Source organism: Hesperophylax consimilis, chromosome 8 (genome assembly GCF_061612785.1).
Source record: "Hesperophylax consimilis isolate HC1 chromosome 8, BYU_Hcon_1.0, whole genome shotgun sequence".
Classification (NCBI taxonomy): Eukaryota; Metazoa; Arthropoda; class Insecta; order Trichoptera; family Limnephilidae; genus Hesperophylax; species Hesperophylax consimilis.
Window position 1 is genome coordinate 15,817,945 of NC_142843.1, and position 27,119 is coordinate 15,845,063.

A 27,119-nucleotide genomic window follows, 5' to 3' on the forward strand; every position below is an offset into this window, starting at 1 on the left:
GGGTATATCTATGCATATCTATGGGCGCGTTGTTTGTTCGCTGATTGTTCGAAGATGTAAATAATAATATTATTATTAATTATTGATGTCGTTAGTCGGTATGAAGTGCCGTAACTGCCGTATTTATTCAGTTTTTCTCGAATAATGAAAGCGAGCTCCGCAATAATGGAAGCTGATTCCACAACCATTGAAAGTGACTGCTACGAATTTTACGATGCTTCGGAAGTTGAACGAGAGTCGTCCTTGATGGATGAGCTTTTAAAGTTTGTTGTTTTTAAGTTTTCATTTACTTGTTCCCTTTTGTGTTTTACTTCATATTCATAAAGACCTTAGAAAGATGTATTACGTAAGCATTGATGTGATCATAGATATACCACTCACGATGATGTTAGGGAAATTTTCTTAGATCTAGAGGAGAAAAATATTTTTTATGGAAAAAGCACAAAAATCTAGGGAAATTTTAATATTTTAGGGTTATTTTATATATTCTGTGAAAATTTCGAAATATTTAAATTTTTTGAAAAAATTCGGTTTATGGGAGTCACTCGAATAACCGAAATTGAACTTGATTTAGACTAATTTAGGGCTGGGGAATCCGAATCTGTAAGAATTAGGTGGGGGTCGGCACTATTAACTGAGTTATAGGGTTTTGAAATTTCGTACGCGATACATAGGAATAGGGTTGCCATCCGTCCGGGTTTCCCCGGATTTGTCCTAGCTTAGAAGGCGTCCGGGGAGCGTCCGGGCGGGGTTTCATTTGTAGTCCGGGTTCAAAGTCTTGGGCCGGCCCGCATGACCTCTTGAATAAATGTATTGCTTTTGCTGGAGATAATTGCAATACAAACTTCGGTGAAATAGAACGAAATGGAACCAACAATGTTTTCCACAAGCTGAAAGAAAATCTTAACCAAACATGGTTGGTGTGGGATACTCTGCCCATGTCATTAACAACGCAGTGCACCACGGATGTGATTTACTGCCAGTAGACGTGGAATCCATCATCTTAAAAATTTATAATTTTTTTGCCACTTATACAGTACGAACCGAAGCTCTTAAAGAATTCTGTGAAACAGCTGAGGTCAAATATAAACAGCTTCTGTATCATTCCAAGACGCGTTGGCTAAGCCTGTTTCCAGCTGTCGAGCGACTCCTGAAGCTCTACCGTCCATTAAAAGATTATTTTGAAAGCATAGAAAGGCTACCTGTTTTAATGAAACAGTTTTTTGAAAATCCTCTCTCGGAGGCATACTTATTTCTCATACACTCAATTATGCACACCGTTCACTCAAAAATACAGAAATTAGAGAAAAGTGATAATTCAGTCCTTGAAACCAGAAGCATACTTGCATCCATAACAAAAAGTTCAGATAACCGAATTAAATAAAGTTTCGTGCCGTTGAATGTTTAGAGTATTATAAATAAAGATGAAAACACGAAACAAGAGTTTATAAAATGATCGCATGACTTCTACAAGGAAATCAAAACGTACATTGAAGAATGGATGCAACCGTTAAAACAATTTGAGAAATTTGACTGGATTTTTTTGCCAAAAATTAATAACAACACAGAATGGACTCTTATTGAAGACACTGTTCTTTATTTAAAAGACAAAAACAGATATTGACGACGCAAAATTATTTGACGAGTGGGTGAATTTAAAGGCTTTTAGTCAAAACCTAACTGAACAAGATAAGCTTTTAAATTCAAATCAACTTTGGGTACAATTTTTTAAAACACCAAATGCGAATTTATATTCGGATTTGCTGAAAATTGCACAGTATTTTTTTGCATTCCGGCTCATAATGCCAACATGAAGAGAAAATTCTCACTAATTTCACAACAATGGACAAAAGAAAGACATTTATTAAACGTAGAAACAATCTCGTCAGTAATTAAAATTAAATTCAATTTTCAAGAATGCAGCTGCATTGATTTTTACAAATTCATTATAAAAAGGGAAGATATTCTAAAAGCTATCGGAAAGAGTGATAAATACAAAAAAAACTGAAAAGTAAATTGTTTTGTAATTGTAAAGTGATTGTTTTTATTACGTAAAAGAAACGTAGAATACATTCCAGTAAGTCTAAACTTTAAAAAGGGTCAGTTTTGCTGCTTAAGATTTAAGAAGACTGAATTTAGTTCATATAATGTTAAGAGGTATTTTGTAGTGTAAATGGCTGCTGATACAAATTTAAAGAAGATAATTATTATTCAGTTAAAAGAGTTACCTCAAAAATTGTAAGACTGAATACTAAAATGGTCTCAGTATTTTTAAGATTTTTGTTTAAAAATTTAATTGAATTTAAATAGTTCAATATTTTAATAAGGTTTAGTTTTCATAACAGAGTATAATAATAATTTTTGTTTTATTTTAAGAATGAAAAAATTCTAACTGATTATGAAAACAATGTATAACAAACTGTAATAAGATTCTGTTTTGTTAGGTACATTTAAAATGATGATAAAAGATGTAAAATTCAATTTTAAGGTCTGAAAATAAATAAAAAGGTGATTTATGACATTTTAAACTATTTTTATTACACTGACTGTGTTTCAAAAAACCTGTTGACATGTCCGGGTTATGGGCTCTAAAATCCGGGGTTTTCACGCCTCTTGTCCTGGTTACCAAATTTTAGAGATGGCAACCCTACATAGGAACCATGTTTTATTTATCAATTATGACATAAGAAAATCAAATTAGTGACTATTTATTAGTCTCACATTTCAGAAGTGCCAACCAAAAAATAAAAAGTGTTGCCATATAATAATAATATCAATGCATGGAAAATTCAGAAAATTAAATATCATTTGCCAGATTTGTAGTTTATTATTTAAAATCTTGTAAATATTAAATTTATATATATATAACCTAACCTAACTGTGATTTTCTATAGCAAAAAAATGACCCTTTAATAACGCCCACTCGCGTCCCCTTTAGAGTTATATCCCAGTTTTCAAGTAGTTTGTGGGCTACGCTAGGTTTGTATAGACTGGTTTGTGATTTGATTCTAATACCTTTTTTCCATGTTATTTCCTGTTACAAAAAATTGCCCCTTTAATAACGCCTGCTCGCGTCCCCTTTAGAGTTACATCCCAGTTTTCAAATAGTTTGTGGGCTACGCTAGGTTTGTATAGACTGGTTTGTGATTTAATTCTAATACCTTTTTCCCATGTTCTTCTGCCTACTCTAACCCAAACTAAAAACCTAACCTATTTTGTAAAAAAATATTATTATTATATGGCAATACTTTTTTATTTTTTGGTTGGCACTTCTGAAATGTGAGACTAATAAATCGTCACTAATTTGATTTTCTTATGTTATAATTGATAAATAAACCATGGTTTCTATGTATCGCGTACGAAATTTCAAAACCCTATAACTCAGTTAATAGTGCTGACCCCCACCTAATTCTTACAGATTCGGATTCCCCAGCCCTAAATTAGTCTAAATCAAGTTCAATTTCGGTTATTCGAGTGACTCCCATAAACCGAATTTTACCCAATTTTTTTTCCGGAAATTTTTGTTCGAAATGTATACACGAAAATATTGTGGGGAATTATTCCTCTCGAAAATCCCCAGCTACCCCCTCCACCATGGACTTGAAAAATATTGTACTGAATAATTCTTCAATAAAATATTGTGGGTATTATTCTTCTCTGAAATTCTCTAGCAAACCCCACCCCTCCATGGAAAAAATATTGTGGGAATTCAATACTTAGCAAATGGAGAATACCCCATACAAATCCATTCTGAAATTTAGGGAAATAAAAATTACCATCACTGTACATAAGACACGCTCACGCTGGGACCACATACGCAACGTATTCGATGAAATGTTCCTACGACGCGACGCTTATTTGGTGTACGTCGTACGTATTGCCATGCCGCGGAAAAAAAAAGGTTGACGAGAGTCAAAAAATATCTTGTCTTAATGCGTTGGTTACGTTGTGTATGTGGGCACTGTGTGTCTTACATTTATTCCATACAATAACAACTTATTTTAACAGTATGTGTGCGGTATATTTGAGAAATAATGATACGACATTTCTCATGCATTCTGATGCAACATGCTACACTTGCGCCTCCTACGGGCATGAGTTGTGCGTCTTGGTTTTCTTTCATATATTTTAATGGATTGTAAGAGAAATATTTTCTTTATTTATTTTACCTACATCCGGTAACCTACATCCGACCCGGGCACCCCTGCTAAGTCACCAAACGTAGTTAACCACTTGGCAGTAACATATGACAGAAGTGTTTGTTATCCAATAAATGGTTCCTGGGGCGGCGGCCTTCCAAATTGGAATGTCGTTAACCTTTGCAAATATTCTTTTCAAAAATAATATCACATTGACATATTTGTGAGAAACGGCTAAGATATATGCCGCGGATGTGAATAGTAGAAGTAGGTGTGCGCGAGAAAGAAACTGCACGATTAAGTCAATCAAATACTTGAGTCCGGTCAAGTATCAGAATAACAGAAGACATATGTATGTGAAGCAAGGAGTGTGTGCCAAGACAAAGTTGTGTTGCGGTCTATCCTTTCTGTCTAGCCTTGAGTTAAACGGCTAAAAATATTTACTTGTAGAGCAATGTAAAACGTGTTTAAAGATTAAAAAATTTGAATTCTGACAGTTCTAAGAGAACTACATTGCAAAATTTCAGAGGCTTTACCAACAATAACACTAAAACTAACCTGCTCTTTTACAGTTGATTTGTGCTTTATATTTGAATTTTAAATTCCAGATATCATGGGTTCTTTCACCGCGTGGTAAGCCCCCTGCTCAAGTCCGGCCAGGTACCTGAGCTGCTAGAATGGATGAAGGAAACCAACCTTATTCCACCATCAGTCAAATGCTCCAATGATCTTCCCGGCTGTGGATTAACCACTTGGACGCCGACAAGAGTTGTGGATAAATTCCAATGGCAATGTAATTCTTGCAAACAAAAGCTACCGATTAGAGAAAATTCCTTCTTTAAAAATCTGTTTTGTAGCTTGGGCATTTGTTTCAAAGTGATCCTTGCATGGTGCCAAGATATAGATTTTGCAAATGTTGCTGTTGCATTAGGTTAGTATTCTTCATTTTGTGTTAATTTATCATTTTCTTTAATAATTAACTTCATATAATAATAGTAGTATTATTATATTTTGTGATGTCTTCTACAACATAATTCTTACTAACATCTATTTTCACACTGTATGCCTTATAATAAATTGTAATTGAATGTTTGAATCTATACTAATACTAACCAATAATTCTCATTACTATCATAGCCTTTCCCACGGGAACCAAAAATGAAGCGAGGTATGTTTATCAAATTCCAAATCTGTGCTAGTATTATATATACCTAAAAATATATATTTTCTGTCTTCCTTGTAACATTTTTTCTTTAGAGTGGTATATTTATTTACTGAAATTAGGACAATAATATTTTTTATTGTAATTAGATTATCCATGTAATTAGTTTTTTCACTGTTTGATTTTAATTTGATTGAAAAATTAATGTTGTTGTTTGATGTCAAGTTTGTTTTTAATATTCTAGGTATAAAAAAACAATTAGTTAATTACATATATGAGAAGATAGAGCGGGTGGTCAGCAGCCACAGTCCTGGGAAGCTCGGTGGGCCCGGGTCTGTGGTGCTGGTGGAACTGTACCCTGACAGCATCGGATCTCTGCATTCTGACACTTCTAAGAGTGACTCCAGCCCGAAGCCGCATACCAAAATACTCTGTATCGCCGATACTAAGGTGGGTTTTGCCTATTATTATTATACCATGTAAATGCCAAGATGGCCAGCAAACATGTTGAATTGTAATGCATACATTACATGGTGGGTATTTTTTAATTTGCTCAAATTTTTATCACTAATTCGAAATTTCAGAGAAATAAGCATTCGTAAAAAGAGCAAATTAACCTGTTGAAGGCCGGAGCATAAAACAGAAAAATATTAGTGGAACCTGACGTTTTAACAGTCCAAACAATGCTGATTTTGTTTTCATACATTTTTCGAAGCATTAAAGTCAAAATCGAATTGCAAATTATTCTAATAAGAATCATATTAGAATGTTCTCCGGAGACCCATTGGCATTCCACGGGTTAAATAAAATCTAAATGTATTAATTCAAACAAGATGCCTGTTCATTTGCTACTACTATTAGACCAGTCAATCAGTCCGCTCTGCTAACCTCGTTTTGAATGGAAGCATGTGTATGCAGTTTATGTTTGCGAGTCCGTACAGAGTCCGCTCTGCCTGCAGTGGAAAGCGTGCTTAATATGTATGTAATATATTACTCTACTTGTATGCAGAAAGGTTGGACTCCATGGAAACAATAGGTGAAGGCTTGTGGGTGAAATTGTTGGACAGAAATGTCATCACATGTTCTAAATTTGTAATCTCTGTAATATATTAGTGAATCACTATTTTATGTAGACTGAAAGATATAAATTTAAAATGATAGATGTCAAAAATATGGAAAAAATTAGTTGCAAGATGATATTGTTAATTCTGAATTAAAAATATGAGATGGAAAAATATGACGCTTAATAAATAGGTCCCAAGTGGTTTAAGATACCTGTCCTGGTAAGACAAGAGATCCTGGGTTCGATTTCTAATTGTGACTGTTCTTTGTTTTGTGTCCTGTTCTGTTTCATGTTTCGTTTAGATTTAATAAATAGGTCCCAAGTGGTTTAAGATACCTGTCCTGGTAAGACAAGAGATCCTGGGTTCGATTTCTAATTGTGACTGTTCTTTGTTTTGTGTCCTGTTCTGTTTCATGTTTCGTTTAGATTTAATAAATAGGTCCCAAGTGGTTTAAGATACCTGTCCTGGTAAGACAAGAGATCCTGGCTTCGATTTCTAATTGTGACTGTTCTTTGTTTTGTGTCCTGTTCTGTTTCATGTTTCGTTTAGATTTAATAAATAGGTCCCAAGTGGTTTAAGATACCTGTCCTGGTAAGACAAGAGATCCTGGGTTCGATTTCTAATTGTGACTGTTCTTTGTTTTGTGTCCTGTTCTGTTTCATGTTTCGTTTAGATTTAATAAATAGGTCCCAAGTGGTTTAAGATACCTGTCCTGGTAAGACAAGAGATCCTGGGTTCGATTTCTAATTGTGACTGTTCTTTGTTTTGTGTCCTGTTCTGTTTCATGTTTCGTTTAGATTTAATAAATAGGTCCCAAGTGGTTTAAGATACCTGTCCTGGTAAGACAAGAGATCCTGGCTTCGATTTCTAATTGTGACTGTTCTTTGTTTTGTGTCCTGTTCTGTTTCATGTTTCGTTTAGATTTAATAAATAGGTCCCAAGTGGTTTAAGATACCTGTCCTGGTAAGACAAGAGATCCTGGGTTCGATTTCTAATTGTGACTGTTCTTTGTTTTGTGTCCTGTTCTGTTTCATGTTTCGTTTAGATTTAATAAATAGGTCCCAAGTGGTTTAAGATACCTGTCCTGGTAAGACAAGAGATCCTGGCTTCGATTTCTAATTGTGACTGTTCTTTGTTTTGTGTCCTGTTCTGTTTCATGTTTCGTTTAGATTTAATAAATAGGTCCCAAGTGGTTTAAGATACCTGTCCTGGTAAGACAAGAGATCCTGGCTTCGATTTCTAATTGTGACTGTTCTTTGTTTTGTGTCCTGTTCTGTTTCATGGTTCGTTTAGATTTAATAAATAGGTCCCAAGTGGTTTAAGATACCTGTCCTGGTAAGACAAGAGATCCTGGGTTCGATTTCTAATTGTGACTGTTCTTTGTTTTGTGTCCTGTTCTGTTTCATGTTTCGTTTAGATTTAATAAATAGGTCCCAAGTGGTTTAAGATACCTGTCCTGGTAAGACAAGAGATCCTGGCTTCGATTTCTAATTGTGACTGTTCTTTGTTTTGTGTCCTGTTCTGTTTCATGTTTCGTTTAGATTTAATAAATAGGTCCCAAGTGGTTTAAGATACCTGTCCTGGTAAGACAAGAGATCCTGGCTTCGATTTCTAATTGTGACTGTTCTTTGTTTTGTGTCCTGTTCTGTTTCATGGTTCGTTTAGATTTAATAAATAGGTCCCAAGTGGTTTAAGATACCTGTCCTGGTAAGACAAGAGATCCTGGGTTCGATTTCTAATTGTGACTGTTCTTTTTTTGTGTCCTGTTCTATTTCATTTAGATTTATTAGTATTATCTTCTGTGAGAAAATTGAAATTAAATATTATTTAAATTTTATCCAAATGATGGAAATAATCAAACATTTACACTTGAGTGTGGATAAATCAATTTGTTAACTGTTCACAACTTCAGGTTACTCTAAATACACACCACTTTCGTTAATTCGTTAATACATACTCGATTTGGTATATTTATGGTAATTTAACCATACTTTTAAGTTATTTTGTAAAGCACCCTAGAGTTGATAATATAACATACATTTTTTAATATTACAGCAAGTTCCTGTGAGATATTGGCTCCACGCAGTCACAGGGCACATTCTCGTCCAGACTGAAAATAACAATACCAAGTTGAAAAAAGTAAGTTAACTCTGAAATATTCTTCTTAACCCTCAGGCCTCTGGTATATTAACCATTACTTAAAGACTCTGTCAGCAGATCGGAGAATTTGTGTGTATTTCCACATTGCAATAGAAGTGGGAAAAATTGAATGAATGAATGAAATTAATAAAATCTATCTTGTGACACACTCGATCCGATTCTCAATTTCAAACAGAATTGATTCTTTATTCCTTCCCCTTGGCCTTGCATCCTACGATTTTTAACGGTGCCATAGTAAAATATATGTATTTAAATTATTTATTTATTTATTTATTTATTTTTCATGTTCTCCGTAAAACGGTTATTCACCAATACATTATGGAGAAGATTATAAATTAGACAAAAAGTATAGCAAAACACATAAAAAGGTCAGTTTCACTACTTTGTGACATACGTCAAAAGATAATTGTTAAACTGCCTGTAGGTTACGTTAAAAATGTCGATGGTCAATGCAGACTCGTTGAGCAGTTCAGTCGCTCTGTTGACTGGGGCGTTCTGATAGGCAGAAGTCCTCGCTTTTGGAGCATAAAAAAGGGTATGGGACCTTCCACGAGTATACTTGTCTGGGACATATAAGTTAATCTCTTTCAAAATAGGTGGATTATGTATAGTTCCAGAGATTATCTTAAAAAAATGTTTTCCTAAAAATATTTTTCGGCGGGCTTCTAATGTATTAAGATCGAGCATTCCTGCTAAGAATAAGGATGGATACAGGAAAGGGTAGTACATATATTCCCTCATATATAGGTAACGCATGAATCTCTTTTCTACTTTTTCTATTTCGAGAATATGGTTTTGCTCAGAAGGGGCCCAAATAATGGAGCTATATTCCAAGATACTGCGAACAAGTGCTTCATACGTTCTTCGGATTGCGATTCCGTTGGTAAATGATCTTGAATTACGAAGAACAAATCCAAGCATTTTGTTGGCACGGGAGACAATATCAGATATATGGGATTTGAAAGAGAGATTTGCTTCAAAAATTACGCCAAGGTCTCGAATCTCATTTTTACGTGTTAATTCATGTTTATTAATGTGGTAGGGGAACAGGAATGTATCTTTGGACCTTGTAAATGTAACGACACTGCATTTCTGAATACTGAAGGGTAAGTTGTTCAGTTCCGACCATTTGACAAGAGAATCAAGATCGTTCTGCAGAAGAATGGAATCGATGTAACTTTTGATTGCTTTGAAAAGTTTTATATCGTCAGCAAAAAGGAGATATTTTGAGTGGTTTATAGTGTTGCCAATGACATTGATGAATAAGAGAAAGAGAAGGGGTCCTAGATTCGATCCCTGGGGAATCCCGGAGTTAGTTTTGTATTCGTGAGAGATATGGTGTCCGTAACTGACATACTGACGACGATTGCGTAAGTAGCTAGCCACAAAAGCGAGGAAATTCTGAGAGAATCCGATGTCACTTAATTTTTTTAATAAAATATCATGGTCGACTTTATCAAATGCTTTCTCGAAGTCTGTATAAATCACATCAACAGGTACAAAATTTTCAAATGAATTATTAATATAGGTAATGAGATTCATAAGATTCGTTGAAGGTGACAGTGTGGGACGAAATCCGTGCTGATTTTCGGTGAGTGCGTGTTTTGTTTGCTTATATATCTGTGAATAAATTATGGTTTCTAAAAGTTTTGTTTTTTCAATGTATAATGTTATATTAAGGTAAGAATGATGATAGTACTGTAAATGATTTAAATTTTTATAATGTTTGGTAGGTATTTAAATATTATTCTGGATAATATGCACCTGGGCGGCGCCCCGTGAAGTTATATAAAAACCCGGGTCACTGTTATTCCCAACCACCGCGCCGCGAGTTAGCCAGTCCAAGCAACACGTCTCTTTCAGTTGTGACGAGTAGTCCTGTAGATCCGTCCTGGTCCCACGTCACTCGTCTGTCGGTATTGAGTCTATCTGCTCAAGAGCTCAGCTTGGTCCCAGTTTCTTAATCAGGGAATAGAATCATTTGTCTTTTTCAGTTCTGACGTCAAGGTCCCATACAATTCCATATCCCAGTCTATTTCAATGAAGATCGCGATTCAGTCAAGTCACGAGATACTAGTAAAAAGTTACCAATTTATTCCTCAATGTTCGCCGCAAATCTGTTCGGTAGTTCCGGGGTGTCCTTTGAGACAAGCCGTCAATTTCCTTACATAGTCAAACCTTATTGTGATTCATGAACATGTTGATAACACTATTATTGTTTTCATGGTACGTACCTATGTACTTTTAGAGGTAGATCTCGATTAGGATATAATATGTTATTTTTTGTTCCTTTATTACATGTTTCGCTTACTTTCAAACATTCAATCAGTTCTTTTAACCATTGAGGTACATATTATACATAAAAAATACTGATTATTATTTAGATGAAGGGAGGTGTGATTTCATCACATTAATTAATTTCTATTAAAAATCAAAAAATTTACGTTTATATTGACCACACGAAGTTCAACTATTTATGATTTTTTTTTTTGGGAATTAAATGAATGAAGAGATAGAATATAAATACTGCAGGTATTGGGGCTACCAGTGCAAAATAAAATTGTCATTAATTAGTCCGCTCCTCTTTTGGTTCCTTTATTCCTCGTTAATTCCTCTTCTGACTATGGCCAGATAATGTTGTAATTCTATAAATATGTTTTTTTTTTTAAATTACTAAAATACATTGATATTACTAGAATTTGAAAAAAAAATTGTCTCGCGAAGCTGCCACAAGGCAACTTGTCTGCAGGTTCTACCATTTTTCTTTAATTTAATAAACATGACACATAATTGTTTTGTTGGTAAATTTAGTTAAATTTAGCTTCACGAAAATGTCTATCTGTAATGCACTGGTCTCTTCTTCTGATTGTAGCTGCTTCCTTTATAATGTGTCCACTTTTCCTCCCTTGGATTATCATTTGGATACATTTTGTAGATATCTCAATTATCTATAATTCAAACACGCTTGACATGCAAACAATTTTATGAATTCCTCCGAAATTTATAAATTCCCTTCACATAATTTGTTGTATTATGTAGTACATATATTTTGAAATGGTGGGTAACTGCGTAGTAACAAGTCTTTCAGTTTGATTTTTTTCAGATTTATAAAAATGTTTTTACTGCATTTTTATAGCATTTTAATTATATATGTACTCAAGTAGGTCAGTGAATGAGATCGTCTCCTAAACCGAAATTAAATTTTTTACAAAGGTGTCATTTTAATTAGATCATGCTGAGGACATAACTTTCAAATTTTTGGAAAATGCCCGTAGATATAACCCTTCAAAATGTTCATATTTGTAGCTGGTCGAAAAGCTTGTGAAATCACGGTACGTGCGCGGCGGTTCTGCAGCACCGCCATTCGAATTATGAATTGTACTGAATCGTGTCTCGTGTGAATTCACCATGGCATATGTTTTACTCAAATCACTTTGAAAGCTCATAACTTCGTCATTTTACTGTCATTAATAACTCTTTAAATAATGTCAATTACACTTGAATGGGACACATTAGGCACATTTTGTCCCAAAAGTCTTAAATAAGCGAAGTAATACAAAATATAAATAAAAATTTATTACAGAAAAATAATTATGTACTTAATTATGTATATAGGTATGTACTATGAAAATATATAAAATCATTAACAAACAATGGACAAGTATTATAATATGTCCATTGTTTGTTCATGACGTTACTTCATGCTATAAAACTTTGTGTATAATACTCAATAGCTCACTAGGTATATTATGTTCTTAAAATCCATGTAATAGCCCGACTTTGCGTAAAAGCAAATAAAATAAAATGATTTTTAATAGCAGTGACCCAAAAAATTACTTATTACGTGCCCAGCAGTATAATGCGAACTGAACAACTTTACGTAGACGAATGTCGGCGGACAGTCGAAGTCTACCGAATTACTGCCTAATGGAACTCCCGTAGCACAGTGCATCCCCTTCCCTTCATCCGCGTTGCACGCCTGCCCTTATCTAAAATTCATTTACTAGCACACGTTTTGCATCGACTTCAGATCGGAATTTGACCTAATTAAACGGAATGGTCTCCCAGATACTGTTGAAGTTAATTAGTATTAGTTTCTGTTCGTTGGTTTCTGTCCCAATTGATCGGCTGTCCCAATAAACCGTTGTACCAATTAAACAGAATCGACTGTATAATACATTTTCATAAAAAAAAAAAAATTAGAAGACTGGATCATTTGGAACTGTTTCCTATTGTATTGAGAAACCGGCTCTTTTCCGAATTTTGCTGGCCAAGCTCTCATTATGTAATTTTTGCTTCTTTTTCAGATCTCCTTATGTGATGAAGTGTTAGGTGTACTAGAGAAGCTGGTGTTACCGGGTGGATATTGTGCAATAGGCGGGGGTGTTCACTACAACGCCCTGTTGGAGAGTCTCCAAGCCAGTCAACTATTTGTTGGAGTGAAGGGCTTCAGTGATCTGAGCTCCCAAACCAACAGTGGAATGCACTCCTTTAGTAAGTGCATTATATCATAATGATGATAAACTTATGAAAAACTAAATGCTTTCGCTTACTAAATTTCATACCCAGTACAGTAGAACCCCGTTAATTCGAACCCCGATAATTCGAAAAAACGCGTAATTCGAAATTTCGCAAAAAAAATTTCCGCTGAAAAATTTTTTCATACAAAATTTTTTTTAATTCGAAATTCGTTAATTCGTAATTCGAAATTTATTTTTGTCCGCACACGAAAATTTGTTCGTGTAATTCGAAAAAATTTGATTTTTGCGAAAATAAATCATAATATTTCGTAAATCTGAATCTAAAAGTCAGCCGTGGCGGTAAAACGCCGAAAAATGTATTTTTACGTGGTTATACATCGTCCTAATTATTATTATTATTTTGTAAATCTGAATCGATTTACACTGGAATGTCGTATTTTTTCAAATTTATTTCGAATATCCGAGTTTAAAGGGCCGAGAAAATACATTTTACGTCGTAGTTTTATGAGTTTACGCCAAATATCTGCATTTAAAGGGTCGGCCGCGACGAAACTCGGCCGGGTAATTTCGATTTACGCGTAAATATATCGTATTTTTACTAACTTTACTTCAAATATCCGCGTTGAAAAAATACGGCGTGACGGAAATCGGCTGAAAAATTTCGATCCATGCCGAAATATGACATATTTTTACGAATTTACTTCAAATATCTGAACTTAAAAGGCCGGCCGCGACGAAAAACTGCCGACAAAATTCGATTTACGCGGAAATATATCATATTTTTACGAATTTATTTCGAATATCTGAATTTGAAGAGCCGGCCGCGACGGAATACGGTCGCGAATTCTCGTTTTACGCGGAAATATATCATATTTTTACGAATTCAAATTCAGATATTTGAAATAAAGGGCCGGCCGCGACGGAAAATTACGGCGAAATCTCGATTTACGCGGAAATATATTGTATTTTTACGAATATCTCAATTTAAAGGGTAGGGCGCGACCGAAATCGGCAGCAAAATCTCGATTTACGCGTAAATATATAGCATTTTTACGAATTTATTACGAATATCTGAATTTACAGGGCCGGCCGCTACGGTAATCGACCGCGAAAATAAAGAAATAATTGGTATTAATAAGAATTTACAACTAAAATACCACCCGGATTTGAAGAGGCGGCCGAGAAAATCGATTTTCGGCGTATTTTTTTTTTTTTTTTTTTTCATAAAATTTCGAATTACGTGGGAATTCGTTAATTCGAAATTTGATTTTTGATGTCCGTTGGATTTCGAATTAACGAGGTTCTACTGTATATGTTTCCAAGCTATTTTGTCAAGTTTATTTTTTAAAAGTAGCCCAGGCACACTTAGATTGAAATTATTACTTTTTACACTTGACAATAACAAATAATAGAGACTAGCTGAATTTGAAAATGCGTGCAGTGTTTATATACCTACAAGCAAATATTTGTATGGATTTTTTATTTCTTACTATAATAACTAGCTAACGTGTACCCGGTGTTGCTCAATTTTTTTCTTAGTAACTAACTATCACGCTATTTCCCCCCCCAGGGGTAGGCAGAGAGTATACATCGTCTCATGCACACTCTTCTATTATTCTGACTCTTGACATGGCCCGACTCGAGTATCTGATTCACTTGATCGTGCTATGTCTTCCTCGGGCATCTCCGACTTCTGCTACCATTTGCATCATATATCCTGCTTACACTCCTCTCTTCACTCATTCGCTCTACATGCCCAAACCATCTAAGCGTCCCTTTCTTAATCTTACTCATTACGCTTACATCAGCCTTGCACTCTTTGCGGATCTCCACATTCCTCACACAATCATACATGGTTTTACCGCACATACACCTCAGGGATCTCATTTCAACAGCATTCAATCTTCTTGTGTCCTCGGTAACGGCTCTCAACCTAGAGTCAATTACTACAAAATCAATAATTGACCTCTCATTTCCTCTTTCCCACGCACATTGGTGGATACCTTTATGATAGAAGAAAGTATTGGACACAAACAGGTTCCACTCTAAACATACTTCAAGTATTCTGTTCCCGTTGTCATTCGTTCTTTTATCCCCAAACATACCTAAGACCGAATCAAATCCAACATGTCTAATTCCCACCCATTCAAATCACCTGCTATCATAATCCTTTCATTCATATTTTTTAGTCTCATTACAGTCACTATTATTATTATCAGTCATTATTCTCACCAGTCCAAAAATCATCTTTCACTTCGTCACTTCTTCTCTACTTTCTATAAATATAATATGCATGTAGTGTAAATATAAACCTTCCGGAAGAAGGCCTATGATGTCACATACCCACGCAGCCGTGCGTAGCGTGCCCGTGGACCGCTATGTGTGGCAGCTCATAATGAATGAAGCTAAAGCCATGTGTGAAACGTAGCTGTGCGCAGTCTGCAGTCAGCAGTCAGCAAACGTAGTCTGGCCTCGTTTTGACAAGCAACCCGTCAAACCTTTAACGGTCAGTGGCTGGTTCCCACCCAGGCATCGTGAGTTCAATTCCTCGGCTGGCTATCTCCTCCACCATGACACAATCAATATTTTCTGCTTACTGTGATGGTAGTAGGAGATTTTCAAATATTGTTCAGTTATTCACAGCCCGAGAATGTTTGAAAATCAAACATTTGTGTTTTGCCATGATTTTTTCAGAAAATGTATAACTTTTGTTAATGAATTATCTTCCTAATAGTAATGTGCGACATCTGGAAGTCTGCTGCCATTCTGTGTGAAGCGGCACAGGACTTGCCGAGAAACAAGGTGCAGTCGTACCTCACATGCTGTGCTTGGCGGCGCGAGGTGGAGACCCTCGACACCTTCCAATGCCTGATCCAACTCATCGCAGAGTATGACCACAGCATCGTCCCCAAGAAAAGTTACAAAAAGAAGAAGTGAAAACTCGCAATTTTGAGGTTGTATCATCTTATGCCGCCAGTTGATTTGTTAAATTTAACCTATTGTTGATGAAATTCATATTTTAAGACACAGCGTGATGGTGGGTTTATTTTTGCTATTCGTCTTGTATTTGAACCTTTGTGAGAGTAAGTTACGTTATGCTGGCCGTGCTCTGGGGACTGAGTTTACAAAAATAATTTTCTGATCAAATGTACACTTTATGGCCCAAAAATTAATTATAAAAATTTTACTCATCATTTTCAGCTTTCATCACAAAAATATCCGGTTTTGTGTTTCAGGAATCATTGACACATGAACAAAACAGTAAAAAAATTATATAACACAGTTATTTTCACTTAGCACTGCTATTGAGACATAAAGGGAGAAAACTTTAAACTATAAAATAAATATTCAATTAATTAATGTACACAGAGAGCAATAACACATGTATTTGGTTTCTTCTCTTTGTGGTTGTGTTTGAACTTTAAACGCCGTTTTCTCAGGATCTATGGCGCAGAATGGAATGAAATTTAAGAAACATTCTAGAATATACGGTCTAAAGCTGAATCAATTATAAAATCTCAATAAAAAGCCATTTGGGGAAAAATCAACATTCTCATTAGCACAAGAGAGAGACTTGGGTTCGGACTTTAAAAGCCGTTTTCTCAGTATCTATGGGTTATGAAATTTTGGATACATACTAGAATGGATGATGTGAGGTTGAATCATTCCTTTTGTTTGTACACAAAACAAAGACGTGCTTTGCTGTCTTTCGGAAAGCCTGATCGGATTGTCATTGCCTCGCCTACCCCCTGATGATGATGCCCGTGGAGTGTGATATTTTTCAACCATCTGGGTTCAACAAGCTTCTCTTTGAATTCTTCAAATGTTGTTTCTATGGATTTTACAGAATGGTACATGAAAAACATTGATTTTTGAGATCTTTAGTAGTCTTAAATGCTCCTAATTCTAGAATTCAGTCTACATTGTCAACACTTTCCACATTCATTCTGTAGTCCGATTCTCCTGTAGCTCCTGTCAATTTTTATAGTAATTTTTTTTGTTTCAATCATATTGTTGGCATGCGTATTTGTCAACATTACAATATGCTGTTTATCTCGAACAGTTCCATTAACATTTCTAAATTCGGGCAAATTCATATAACTTTGGCACAAAATTAAGGAATCACAAAGCTCTCACTGAACAACTGTGTTGCCAATTTAACCTTCATTTTTTGATTTTGAAAATTTATGTGTATCTAAGATTTTTAAGAAGGGCTTAATTTATTAGCAAAATGTAGGATTTTTTCATTTTGGATTTGATTCAAGCTTTCCAAATGATTCCATTTGGCTTCCTTCTTATTTTCGTCAATTATCACTTTTTTGGATTGAAGCATTTAGAACCAACTTAACCATGTACACATAACCATAACCATCTTCCTCAGTAGAAGGATGTTTGAAGTTAGTTTTTAAATTTGTGGGATCAAACGAACAGCCTAGGATTTTGGCCGTAGAAATGTTCCCTGGACACCCGTCAAACGTTATCGACACTGTTTTGAAATTCCGTTTACCAAAACAAAACCAACCGACAGCTTCCAATTATCATTGATTGCTACAACCATTAATACAAAAGCTTCTTTCGCCCTTGTTAGACAATCACCTTCTAACTTAGTGCCCATGTCAACAAATCCGTGGTAATCAGAGCCATCAAATTCTACCTTTGTCCTTATCGCCATTTCGTCGATCACAAGTCCGCAAATTATTTTTTTACTCAAAGCTTCAGCTTTCATCTTCAAAGCACGAAATGCTTCCGCTGTGAATCCTGCCTGGCCATCAATACTCTGGTACCACTTCCAAAGGGTCTTGGCGTGTGGCAAACATGCATTAAAACTTTTTCGTACGTAATCGTAAGCTTTTGGTGAATATAAATGTAGAGTGAGAGCAAACAATCTGGCTGGCGAGTATTTTATTTTTGTCGGTTTTCCTTTACTCTGGAGCTACCGATTGTAAAGCTCTTTACTGTTGACAGTAATTGACTCTAAGTCCGTAAATTGATTTTCATTCACCTTGTAAACTCTTTAAAATTGCCTCCAAAGTTGCAATGTTTTTTAAATATCGCCTACGTTACGCTTTCAAATTTTTCAGTTCTTTCCTGCGTTCTATGATGAGCATTTTCCACTACCTCGCTTCTAATCTAATTTTCTTTTTACGAGGAGTATCTTCCATTTTATCGTGTGACTCATGTGGTCTCTTATGGGCTGCCGGAATTACTTCAGTTGCTGTCTGAAAAAAAAATTATATTAACTCTTTAGCTATAACTAACTCATTTCCGAAAACTTTGAAAGCGTTATTTCAATAAAATATTAATTACCTGGTCAATTGAAAGTGAAGGTAACGCATGACTGCAATTTTATAAATCCTTTGAGAGTTGTATAAAAACAATCTTGCCAAAAGTGATAGGAGCAAACGCAGTTGTGTTGATTGGCAACCACTCATTACTCCGATTTAAGGCATTAACCCGACTCCTTTTTCTATTAGGGTCTTTTCAGTGACGGCGTAAGGTAGATTGGCACCCGGGGCGTTTTTGTATTGAGCACCCCTACTTAAAATAAAACACCGATTACTAAACATGCTTACGAGACTTTATTTTACTGAAATATTCGACGACATTATCAAAATTTATTTTCCTGTCTCTTTCAATTGATAAAATCGAAAGATTGGTTAGTCGCGCTTGGCTCATTGTGGATCTTAAATAAGATTTTATTAATTTTAACTTTGAAAAGCTTCTTTCACATGAAGCCACCGAAACATGGATTGTCAAAAAAAATCTTAGACACAGCGCTAAACTTGGAACTGACTCAGAATAGCCCCATTTTACAATGAATCTGAGGAGCTCCAATGCAGTCCATTGAACTGCTTCGTGGGCAGAAATGTTGGCGGCTTCTACTTGGCGCCTTCTACTTGGCGCCTCAATCGTAATATCTCCAACACGATATCCTCTGCTGAAAATTCATCGTAAATTTTTAATAAATTTGGAACTATTATTATGCGGGTTTAGAGTTAATGACACGTCGGACAAACTTTTCTAATGAATAGAGCGCCAAAGTATGATATTCCTATCATGCTATGTCTGTCCGACGCGTCGCCAGCTCCTTTCGGATCATGAAACTTACCTCTCGGGCGGTGGGCACCGCTGTCATGCTATTGTGTCTCAGGGTGATGTGATGGTTAAATAAAACAGTTTAATTGTTTAAATTGCACACTGATTATATATTTAAATGTCTGATCATACCAATATTTTAATTAAGACACTCACCCGAGATCGACCGTGTTATGAGCTACTCTGACTATCTAAACTTGGCTAGGTATTCTTGAAGATGGGAAATCCATGACGGTGAGGAATGCATCCGCGCGATCCGATGCAAGTCGGCTGCCTCTCATCCCTCCTTCGGAATATTCTGCTGCTGCGCGCTGGCCCTCTCGTGTGTTAGGCACCAATCGACATCCGCCCAAATATTTGCTCGGCGAGATTAACTAAGGCTCGGCCCAGAATATTAATAACATGCCTGTACAAGGCCCAGGATGATGGATTTATATCCGCGACCACGGTCAACCCAGAGATGGCTCCGATTAATTGTCGATTTCGATCTACCGACATGCTGATCAAAATGTCGCCGTTATGGCTTTAAAATGTGAATCACGCACTTTCTCGATAACTCCAATATCATGTTGGATATTTAAAATAACAAACCCATCAGGGTAAAAATCTATCGATTCACGATTGACTGTAATTACATTCCGTAATCCGGTTTTTAAATTAATAAAGTCTGCGACAGTCGTTATCGAACCGGGGTCCCGCCGGATCTATAACAAGAGTGCGGAAACGGCCCCCCTTTCTACCAACCCCTCATCTCTGTGTTGCCTGTCAAGAATCATAATTAATTTATTACCCTATCGAAATAAGCCTACCTGAGCCTACTTGAGTTTATGAAATAATATTTCATAACACCATTCCACGAAGATCTCCTTCTGGTGATGTTACCAACGTTTTTGTCTGAACAACACTAAATGTAACCAGAATAAAATCCATTGCCCTGTAACGATGGTCTAGTTCTTTGTAAAATCTATCGTGACATTCTAACATTGCTCTCTGCAGCTCGTATGGTAATGTAAGATCAGCATCTCGGGCCATTTCTCCGGGCATACGTTTACGAAATCTCCTCCTTCCTCTTTTTCCTTCAATCGGAATGTCAAAGTCCCCACATATTTTTGTTGCGTAGCAAATAGCCTTTTCCAGTATTTGATTGCGTTGACTTTGAAGAAAAATTTTAAGGGCCTTAATCTTTATTACACACTTTTCAAATGATAGCCCAGATGTTTGAATATACTTTTGCGTCTGATTAACTTCTTCAAGTACTTCACACCTAAAGGAAAGATAGCATAGAAAACTGAAGTCACACAAAGCTGGTATGAGTGTTGATGCTGCTTCCCTTGTCTCAACGTTTTCTTTACTGGTGTTGGGATCACACATATCTTCGAGTGTTGATACAAGCTTCTCAAAATTATTCTTCAGTGGTTTAACAGAGTCGTGATGAGCACTCCATCTTGTCTAATAGATACAACGTGTCCTCTGTGGTGGTTGAGTCCTCCTCCGCATCGGAGGACGGTGCGCTGTCAGGGCCGGCAAAGTGGGTGTCGGCAGGGCTGGCAGCGCGTGGGGCGGCAGGTCCGGCAGGGTGAGGGCCGGCAGGGCCGGCGGGGTGAGGATAAGCCAAAGGAATAAAATTCTTGTCGTGGAACTCTATTGATAACCGTAGTATTCATTTCACTGGGTTTGGCACCACAAATATAACACGACATAGTCGACTTGTTTCCAGTCATTACATTGCAAATTTTGCCATCTACCATAGTTAATAACATTTTAAATTTTACATTCAAATCTATTACAGGTATTTCAATGGAGCCTGCTCCAAGGAGCTAGCAGCATTGATTCCTGATGCACCGGTGCACGTGCGCGAAACTCGACGGACACGAACTGAACACCCGTTCACACCTTTAATATTAATTCTAAAATTTATCAACTTGTCTACTTCTTCTTGTCCATTTCAGATTTTGTGAGAGTGTCGGTCTCTTTAGCAAAAATAAATTTAATAGGACGGCAATGAGTAGTCGAAGAAGGGCTTGGATTTTGCCAAATTACTAAATTCGGGTCATCATTCAATCTCAATTGAATGAGAACGAACGACATAACAATTCCGTGCGAAATTTCTGTTTATAAGTACTATGTCCTGAGCTTCCATCCCCAGCCCACTTGCAAATTAGGGTTACAGTAGAACCCGAAGGAACTCTTTCTTTTATAACTTGCGATTGAATACTAAGCAAACGTTCCACAGTGTGATTCAATATCGCCTGTAATTGAATTTCTGCACGAGTTTCGCTAATTGTGATGAATTCCTCACATGCTTCTTTTGCTTTCCTCAAGCTATAAAATGACAGATATAGGTAATGGCCGGCTTTTATGGCGTTTCTACGCATGACTTTGTATGAATGCGAAGTTAGTTTGCAATCTACATAAACACTTAGCTCTTCTTCGATGGTTAATGTGCGCTGTTCCTTTAATTGTCGACGATCCCTCCATATTTTTGCCACTTCATCAGAAGAAGCTTCCGAGATTTCCTTTAGGAGATCGGCAACGGTACGTTTTCCAGTTGCACGAACCGACATCTGTGCGGCAAACGAAAGTTCGACAGATGTCCTCGTATTCACTAAGTTACACACTTTCATTCTTTTACTTCGATCACTGCACGCCTCAAAATCCTTTGCGGGCCTTCCAGTGGATGTAGATGGCTGATTTCTGTCCAATTGAGAATTTTCACGTAAATCTTCAATTACAAAAACGTTTTCACTGCCTTGAAGCCACTCACCAAATTTAACAACAAATCTTTCAAGAATCCGAGAGGCTGCGATCCACTTTTTGGTTATATTCAAAGACATTAACTGTACTTGGCTTTTCAAATTTTTTTCACTGCTTGCACTGAGATTTTGACGTTTCAAATTTACTTAAAATATGATTATATATTCCCTGAAACCTTTCTTTCTTGGGTAAACTTCTCCTTGTCTCGAACAATTCCTGCCTGGAAATCTGGTATGTGGTGCCTGTGAAATGACAAAATATGATTGGTGAGCATTAATGAGCAAAAATATCGAAACTGATTTGAATAGAAAATTAATTGTTCAATCTAAAAAAAAAAAATCACGGAACCTTATTGATACTTTATCCGAAATAAATTCTCGAGAAGTTAGAAATTAAATATTTTTAAACGACAAAAAAATACACAAGTTAAACATTATTTAAAAAAAAAACTGTAATGTTTTATATTAAAATTTTACAATTATAACATACTACATACCTTCCAAAGTAGCTTCCATTTTTTTTAGAACCAAAACAAAATACTTTAAACACATAAACAACCTTTCAGCTCGCGCGACAAGATGCGAATAAAAGCAACTGATAATTCATTAATTAATTTACCTAACTTTGGGGCTCTGGTGTGAGTCAACCCGTGCATTAATTACCCCAATTACAAAATCATTTGTCACACTAACTACCTGTTGGGTCAATCCGCACCAAATCATCCAGAAAATTTTGGATTTGTCACCCACCATCTCAGATTTTGATGAAACTTTAAATTTTTAATCCTTCCATATAGATAAGAAAATATACCAAATTTTACCTTCCTACCTCAACTCGTTTTTTTTTTATGGGCAGTTGAAGTTTGGGCAAAATAAGCGTTTTTACATATTCCGAGCACTCCGGAAGAGCTTGTACCTTCAATGAAAAAAAATTGTATCTTTGTCATTTATAGTGCAAATGCAATGAAAATTTTCAATATTATCAAGAAAACTATGCTGATTGCAGAAAAAAATAAATAAACCCTTTACATTTATCTACTTGACTTTAAAAAATTACCAAAAGTAATTTTTTAAGTAATTTTTGGGACGGAAAAGGTACTTTACAAAAAAGCAATATCTCGGGAAGGTACAGTGTTAATGAAGTAATTTTTTTTTTTATTCATATCTACAAATAGCATAGAATCACATACAAAAATAAAATTCATGGCATTTTACTTGCTTCAATAAATAAAATCCATTTTAAACTTTTTTCAAACTTTTTGTAATTTTTTTTTTATTCTTATCTACAATAAACATAGTACAACCTAAAAAAATAAAACTCCTGGTATTTTGTGTGCTTCACAGTGTAGAAACGTTTTTAAAATGAGAAATCTTAATCATACAGAATTGTTCCAAGTTTTTTAAAATCTAGATACTGTATTTGCAAATAAAAAAAGTCAAACTTATTCGGTCCTTTACAACATGCTGGTAAGCTTGCAATGTAAGCTTAAGGCACCAACAAAATAATGTACCTTGTTCCTTACCCTGAATGCATACACCATAGCAATATTTATAACAAGATCAACTTTTTAACTCTTTTCAATACAAAGTTAACTCTTTAAAAAACAAATACAATAAAAATAAAACAGGCAATGTAGGATTAGGTTAAATGAAAGTACATTACAATAATATTGTTTACAAATAAATGTTCAAGTTCATTTTTTACTTTTATTCTTGATCTGACCCATAAGATGGTTGAACTTTTGATCAGCATGATGAACGTCTTTTTCAAGAAAGTAGTAAGCTCTTCCTGAACCTTTTGTTGTGGGAGGGTCAACGATATTAAAAATATTTTGTAGTGGAACAAAACAAATATCTTCTTTTTGATGTGGCCAGTAAAAGGATGGAGCTGGGCCAAAAGGATGCATAAACTTGATTGATACATCACACTCGTCTTCATCTTTGGAAACCACAAGTCCAAAAAACCAATGGTTGTCATATACGCAAGCTACATAAGAGTTTGTACAAATTTGTACCATACTTAGTTGCTCAGAGCGATTTCGTTCCCCACTGAAGTTAAAAATCAAAGCATAATCTGAATCTGAACTTATCCTTTTTGTGCCAACTTCATTTTCAGACAGAGGAACAAAGCAGTGGAAACCTCGAGTGCCTGGTATTGTTTTAGCTTGTGAAAAACGCTGCTGTAATTGTTGCCTGCAAGTGAATAAGCTTTCTTTTCTCAGCAAGTAAAAATATATATTTTCTACTCTCGACTGACAAAACTTAAAAGTTTTGTCTACAGTTGTGATAGTGTTGCCAGGGCCAAGTTGCAAACTTTCTCTAGTTAGAAGACGTTTTACTGTTCCACCTATTCCATCACAGGGAGATTTCCCATGACTCGTAGCAAAAAACGACCAACATGCTTTCAAGTTGAAGTCTTTTTGATGGTGACACAGATTTAAAAAGTTTTTGCAGTTTTTATATTGCGCTGCGCAACCATCAGTAAAATAATGAACACTTTGAATTTGGGGAAATTTTTGATTTAAAAATTGAGCAACAATTTTTTGAGTTTCGTAAACGAAACTTACATCATGTTCCAAGTCATCTGAAATTACACACAAGCTTGACACTGTGAGATCTTTGCCAGGCTCTTCACAAGTGTAAATTACCACTGGGTGGAGTGAACAACTGTCTTGCGTCCAGTGGTAACCCTGGACTTCATTCTGGATAACATAGGAGAAATTTTCACTGAAGTCTAATAACACAACAGCTTCATTTATCTGAAGCTGTGCTTTTAGGGACTATTTGAGATATTTTGATTGAGACTTTGTTATAAAAGAATGAGGAAGAAGTTTTACAAGACTCTTCACAAGATGTTCTACATATTCATGAAAGGGAACTGTAACTGAAACCTGCTGTGTTCTATCAGTAGTTACCCATGCACTGTATGTAATTTCATCTTCTTGGTCCCATTCTTCAAATTTTTCTAACAAATGTTTCTTAAGATTTTCACTAGATGTTGAACACTTATCGCAATGTCGAAGCATACAGTCTCTATTGTTCTTTGAGCACACTAAGTAGTCCATTAAATCATTGTACGTTTCTTCACTGTCACAAGCATTAAGAAGCAACACTACATTTTGATGAATTGCACAAACGCAGACAGAATGAGAGCCTGGAGAACCTACTGGCACACACCATTTGGGACGCAACCAACAAAATTTCGAAATCCCAATTTTTGAAGCAGGGTATTCAAACTTGAAGGTAGCATAAAGTTCATTCAGGTTACAAAGCAATAGTCTTTTGTTGTTCATAAACATTTTTGGTTATGCTAACTTTATCTTTTTTCCCTGGCATAACACGAGAAAATTCATCGTTTTGGTAGAAATTTTTAACCAAAGTAACTGTTCCTTGGTCTAATGGTTTTCCTTTTTTTGGATCAGGTAAAGCAATGATACCATTTTCATTTAGTAGCTCTCGTGCTTTACGAACTGAGTATTCACCAACACTGAATTCTTCAGCAACCTTTTTTCTACTCCACGAAGTTGGAGCGAGAGTTAGAAGCTGAATTCTCTCACGGCGTGTAACTTGTGTTTCCAATTTTTTTTTAACCAACTCAACAAGCCTGTCCATGTCATTAGCTTTTTCTTGAATACATCTTGGTATTTTTGCATCACATTTTACTGGGGAAAATTCTTTTTCTAAAACTTTACTTACTTTTTTCTTTAAGGTTGAACAAGCAGAATCTAACTTCCGTTTAGCGTAACTAGACTTACTGTGGGATGGTATTGCATGTAGTTTAAATGGAGATTCTCCAATGTCAGTTAAAGAAGTGTTGATTTCTTGTAAAAAAATTTCTTTGTTTAAAACATTTTCAACTTCACTTATGTCTTCTTGAAAAGTGTTAAGCTCTTCAATTTCATTGTTAAGGTTTTGGCTCTTACTAATTTTTGCTCTGCATGCATTACAAATTTTTTGTCCAGGGATTGCTTTATTAGTTACTTTTAGAATGGTATTAATGTTCTCTGAAAATTCCAAGGATACTGTTCTTAAAGTTTTTGTAATTTTCCTTTTGTGGCTTTGGAACGGGTCAAAACAAGCTTTTTGAAATGTTTCATATTTATTTAAGTTAAATATTCTGTGGTGCTCACAAATGTTGAAAACCAAGTCTGTAGATACAAAACTTCTTTGTTGAATAAGCTTTTTTTCAAATTCACTTAACAAATCCACACTCGTTAATTTCTCTGACTTAGTATAACTTTTTTTGTGACATTCAGTACCATTATGTTGTCCCACACTACATTTAACTAAACTTGTTTCGATTAGAGACATTTTAACAACGTACACCATAACATGAAACAACTACTGTATTTATATAGATGATCACTGCTTTGAAGCTGACTCAGAACTAAGCATGTCAGAGGAAACAAAGCATGTAGTATCCTGCAAACTTAGTGATGAGGCAGATAGTAATTTTCATGTTCTGTCTTGTTCTTGTTGCAGATACATCATTTCCATGTAGTGACTTGTCTCTAGGACTGTTTCTTTGATATTAGTCCATTCATTCAACCTATATTACTAGCTATATACCTAAACTATAACTTGCCCAATTACAAACTAAAAATAGATATAAAAAAAATCACAAAAAGTTTGAAAAAAGTTTAAAATGGATTTTATTTATTTTTGTATCTAGATTTAAAAAAACCTAGAACAATTCTGTATGATAAAGATTTCTTATTTTAAAAACGTTTCTACACTGTGAAGCACACAAAATACCAGGAGTTTTATTTTTTTAGGTTGTACTATGTTTATTGTAGATAAGAATAAAAAAAAATTACAAAAAGTTTGAAAAAAGTTTAAAATGGATTTTATTTATTGAAGCAAGTAAAATGCCATGAATTTTATTTTTGTATGTGATTCTATGCTATTTGTAGATATGAATAAAAAAAAAATTTACTTCATTAACACTGTACCTTCCCGAGATATTGCTTTTTTGTAAAGTACCTTTTCCGTCCCAAAAATTACTTAAAAAATTACTTTTGGTAATTTTTTAAAGTCAAGTAGATAAATGTAAAGGGTTTATTTATTTTTTTCTGCAATCAGCATAGTTTTCTTGATAATATTGAAAATTTTCATTGCATTTGCACTATAAATGACAAAGATACAATTTTTTTTCATTGAAGGTACAAGCTCTTCCGGAGTGCTCGGAATATGTAAAAACGCTTATTTTGCCCAAACTTCAACTGCCCATAAAAAAAAACGAGTTGAGGTAGGAAGGTAAAATT

General features: G+C 35.3%; 1 protein-coding gene across 2 annotated transcripts; it reads left to right on the forward strand.

Annotated features, from left to right (window-relative positions):
• LOC149421619 (uncharacterized) lies at positions 1-26,440 on the forward strand. Of its 2 annotated transcripts, XM_089634944.1 has the most exons (7): positions 1-263; positions 4,748-5,070; positions 5,546-5,751; positions 8,421-8,504; positions 12,833-13,019; positions 15,741-15,960; positions 26,338-26,440. In XM_089634944.1, exons 1-6 carry the CDS (start codon positions 145-147, stop codon positions 15,941-15,943), a joined length of 1,122 nt encoding a protein of 373 aa, XP_089491070.1. In that variant the 5' UTR covers positions 1-144; the 3' UTR covers positions 15,944-15,960; positions 26,338-26,440. The 2 variants fall into 2 exon arrangements, with proteins under 2 accessions (XP_089491070.1, XP_089491069.1); XM_089634943.1 differs by lacking the exon at positions 26,338-26,440 and having other exon boundaries at positions 15,741-22,875.
• Positions 26,441-27,119: the final 679 nt, after the last annotated feature.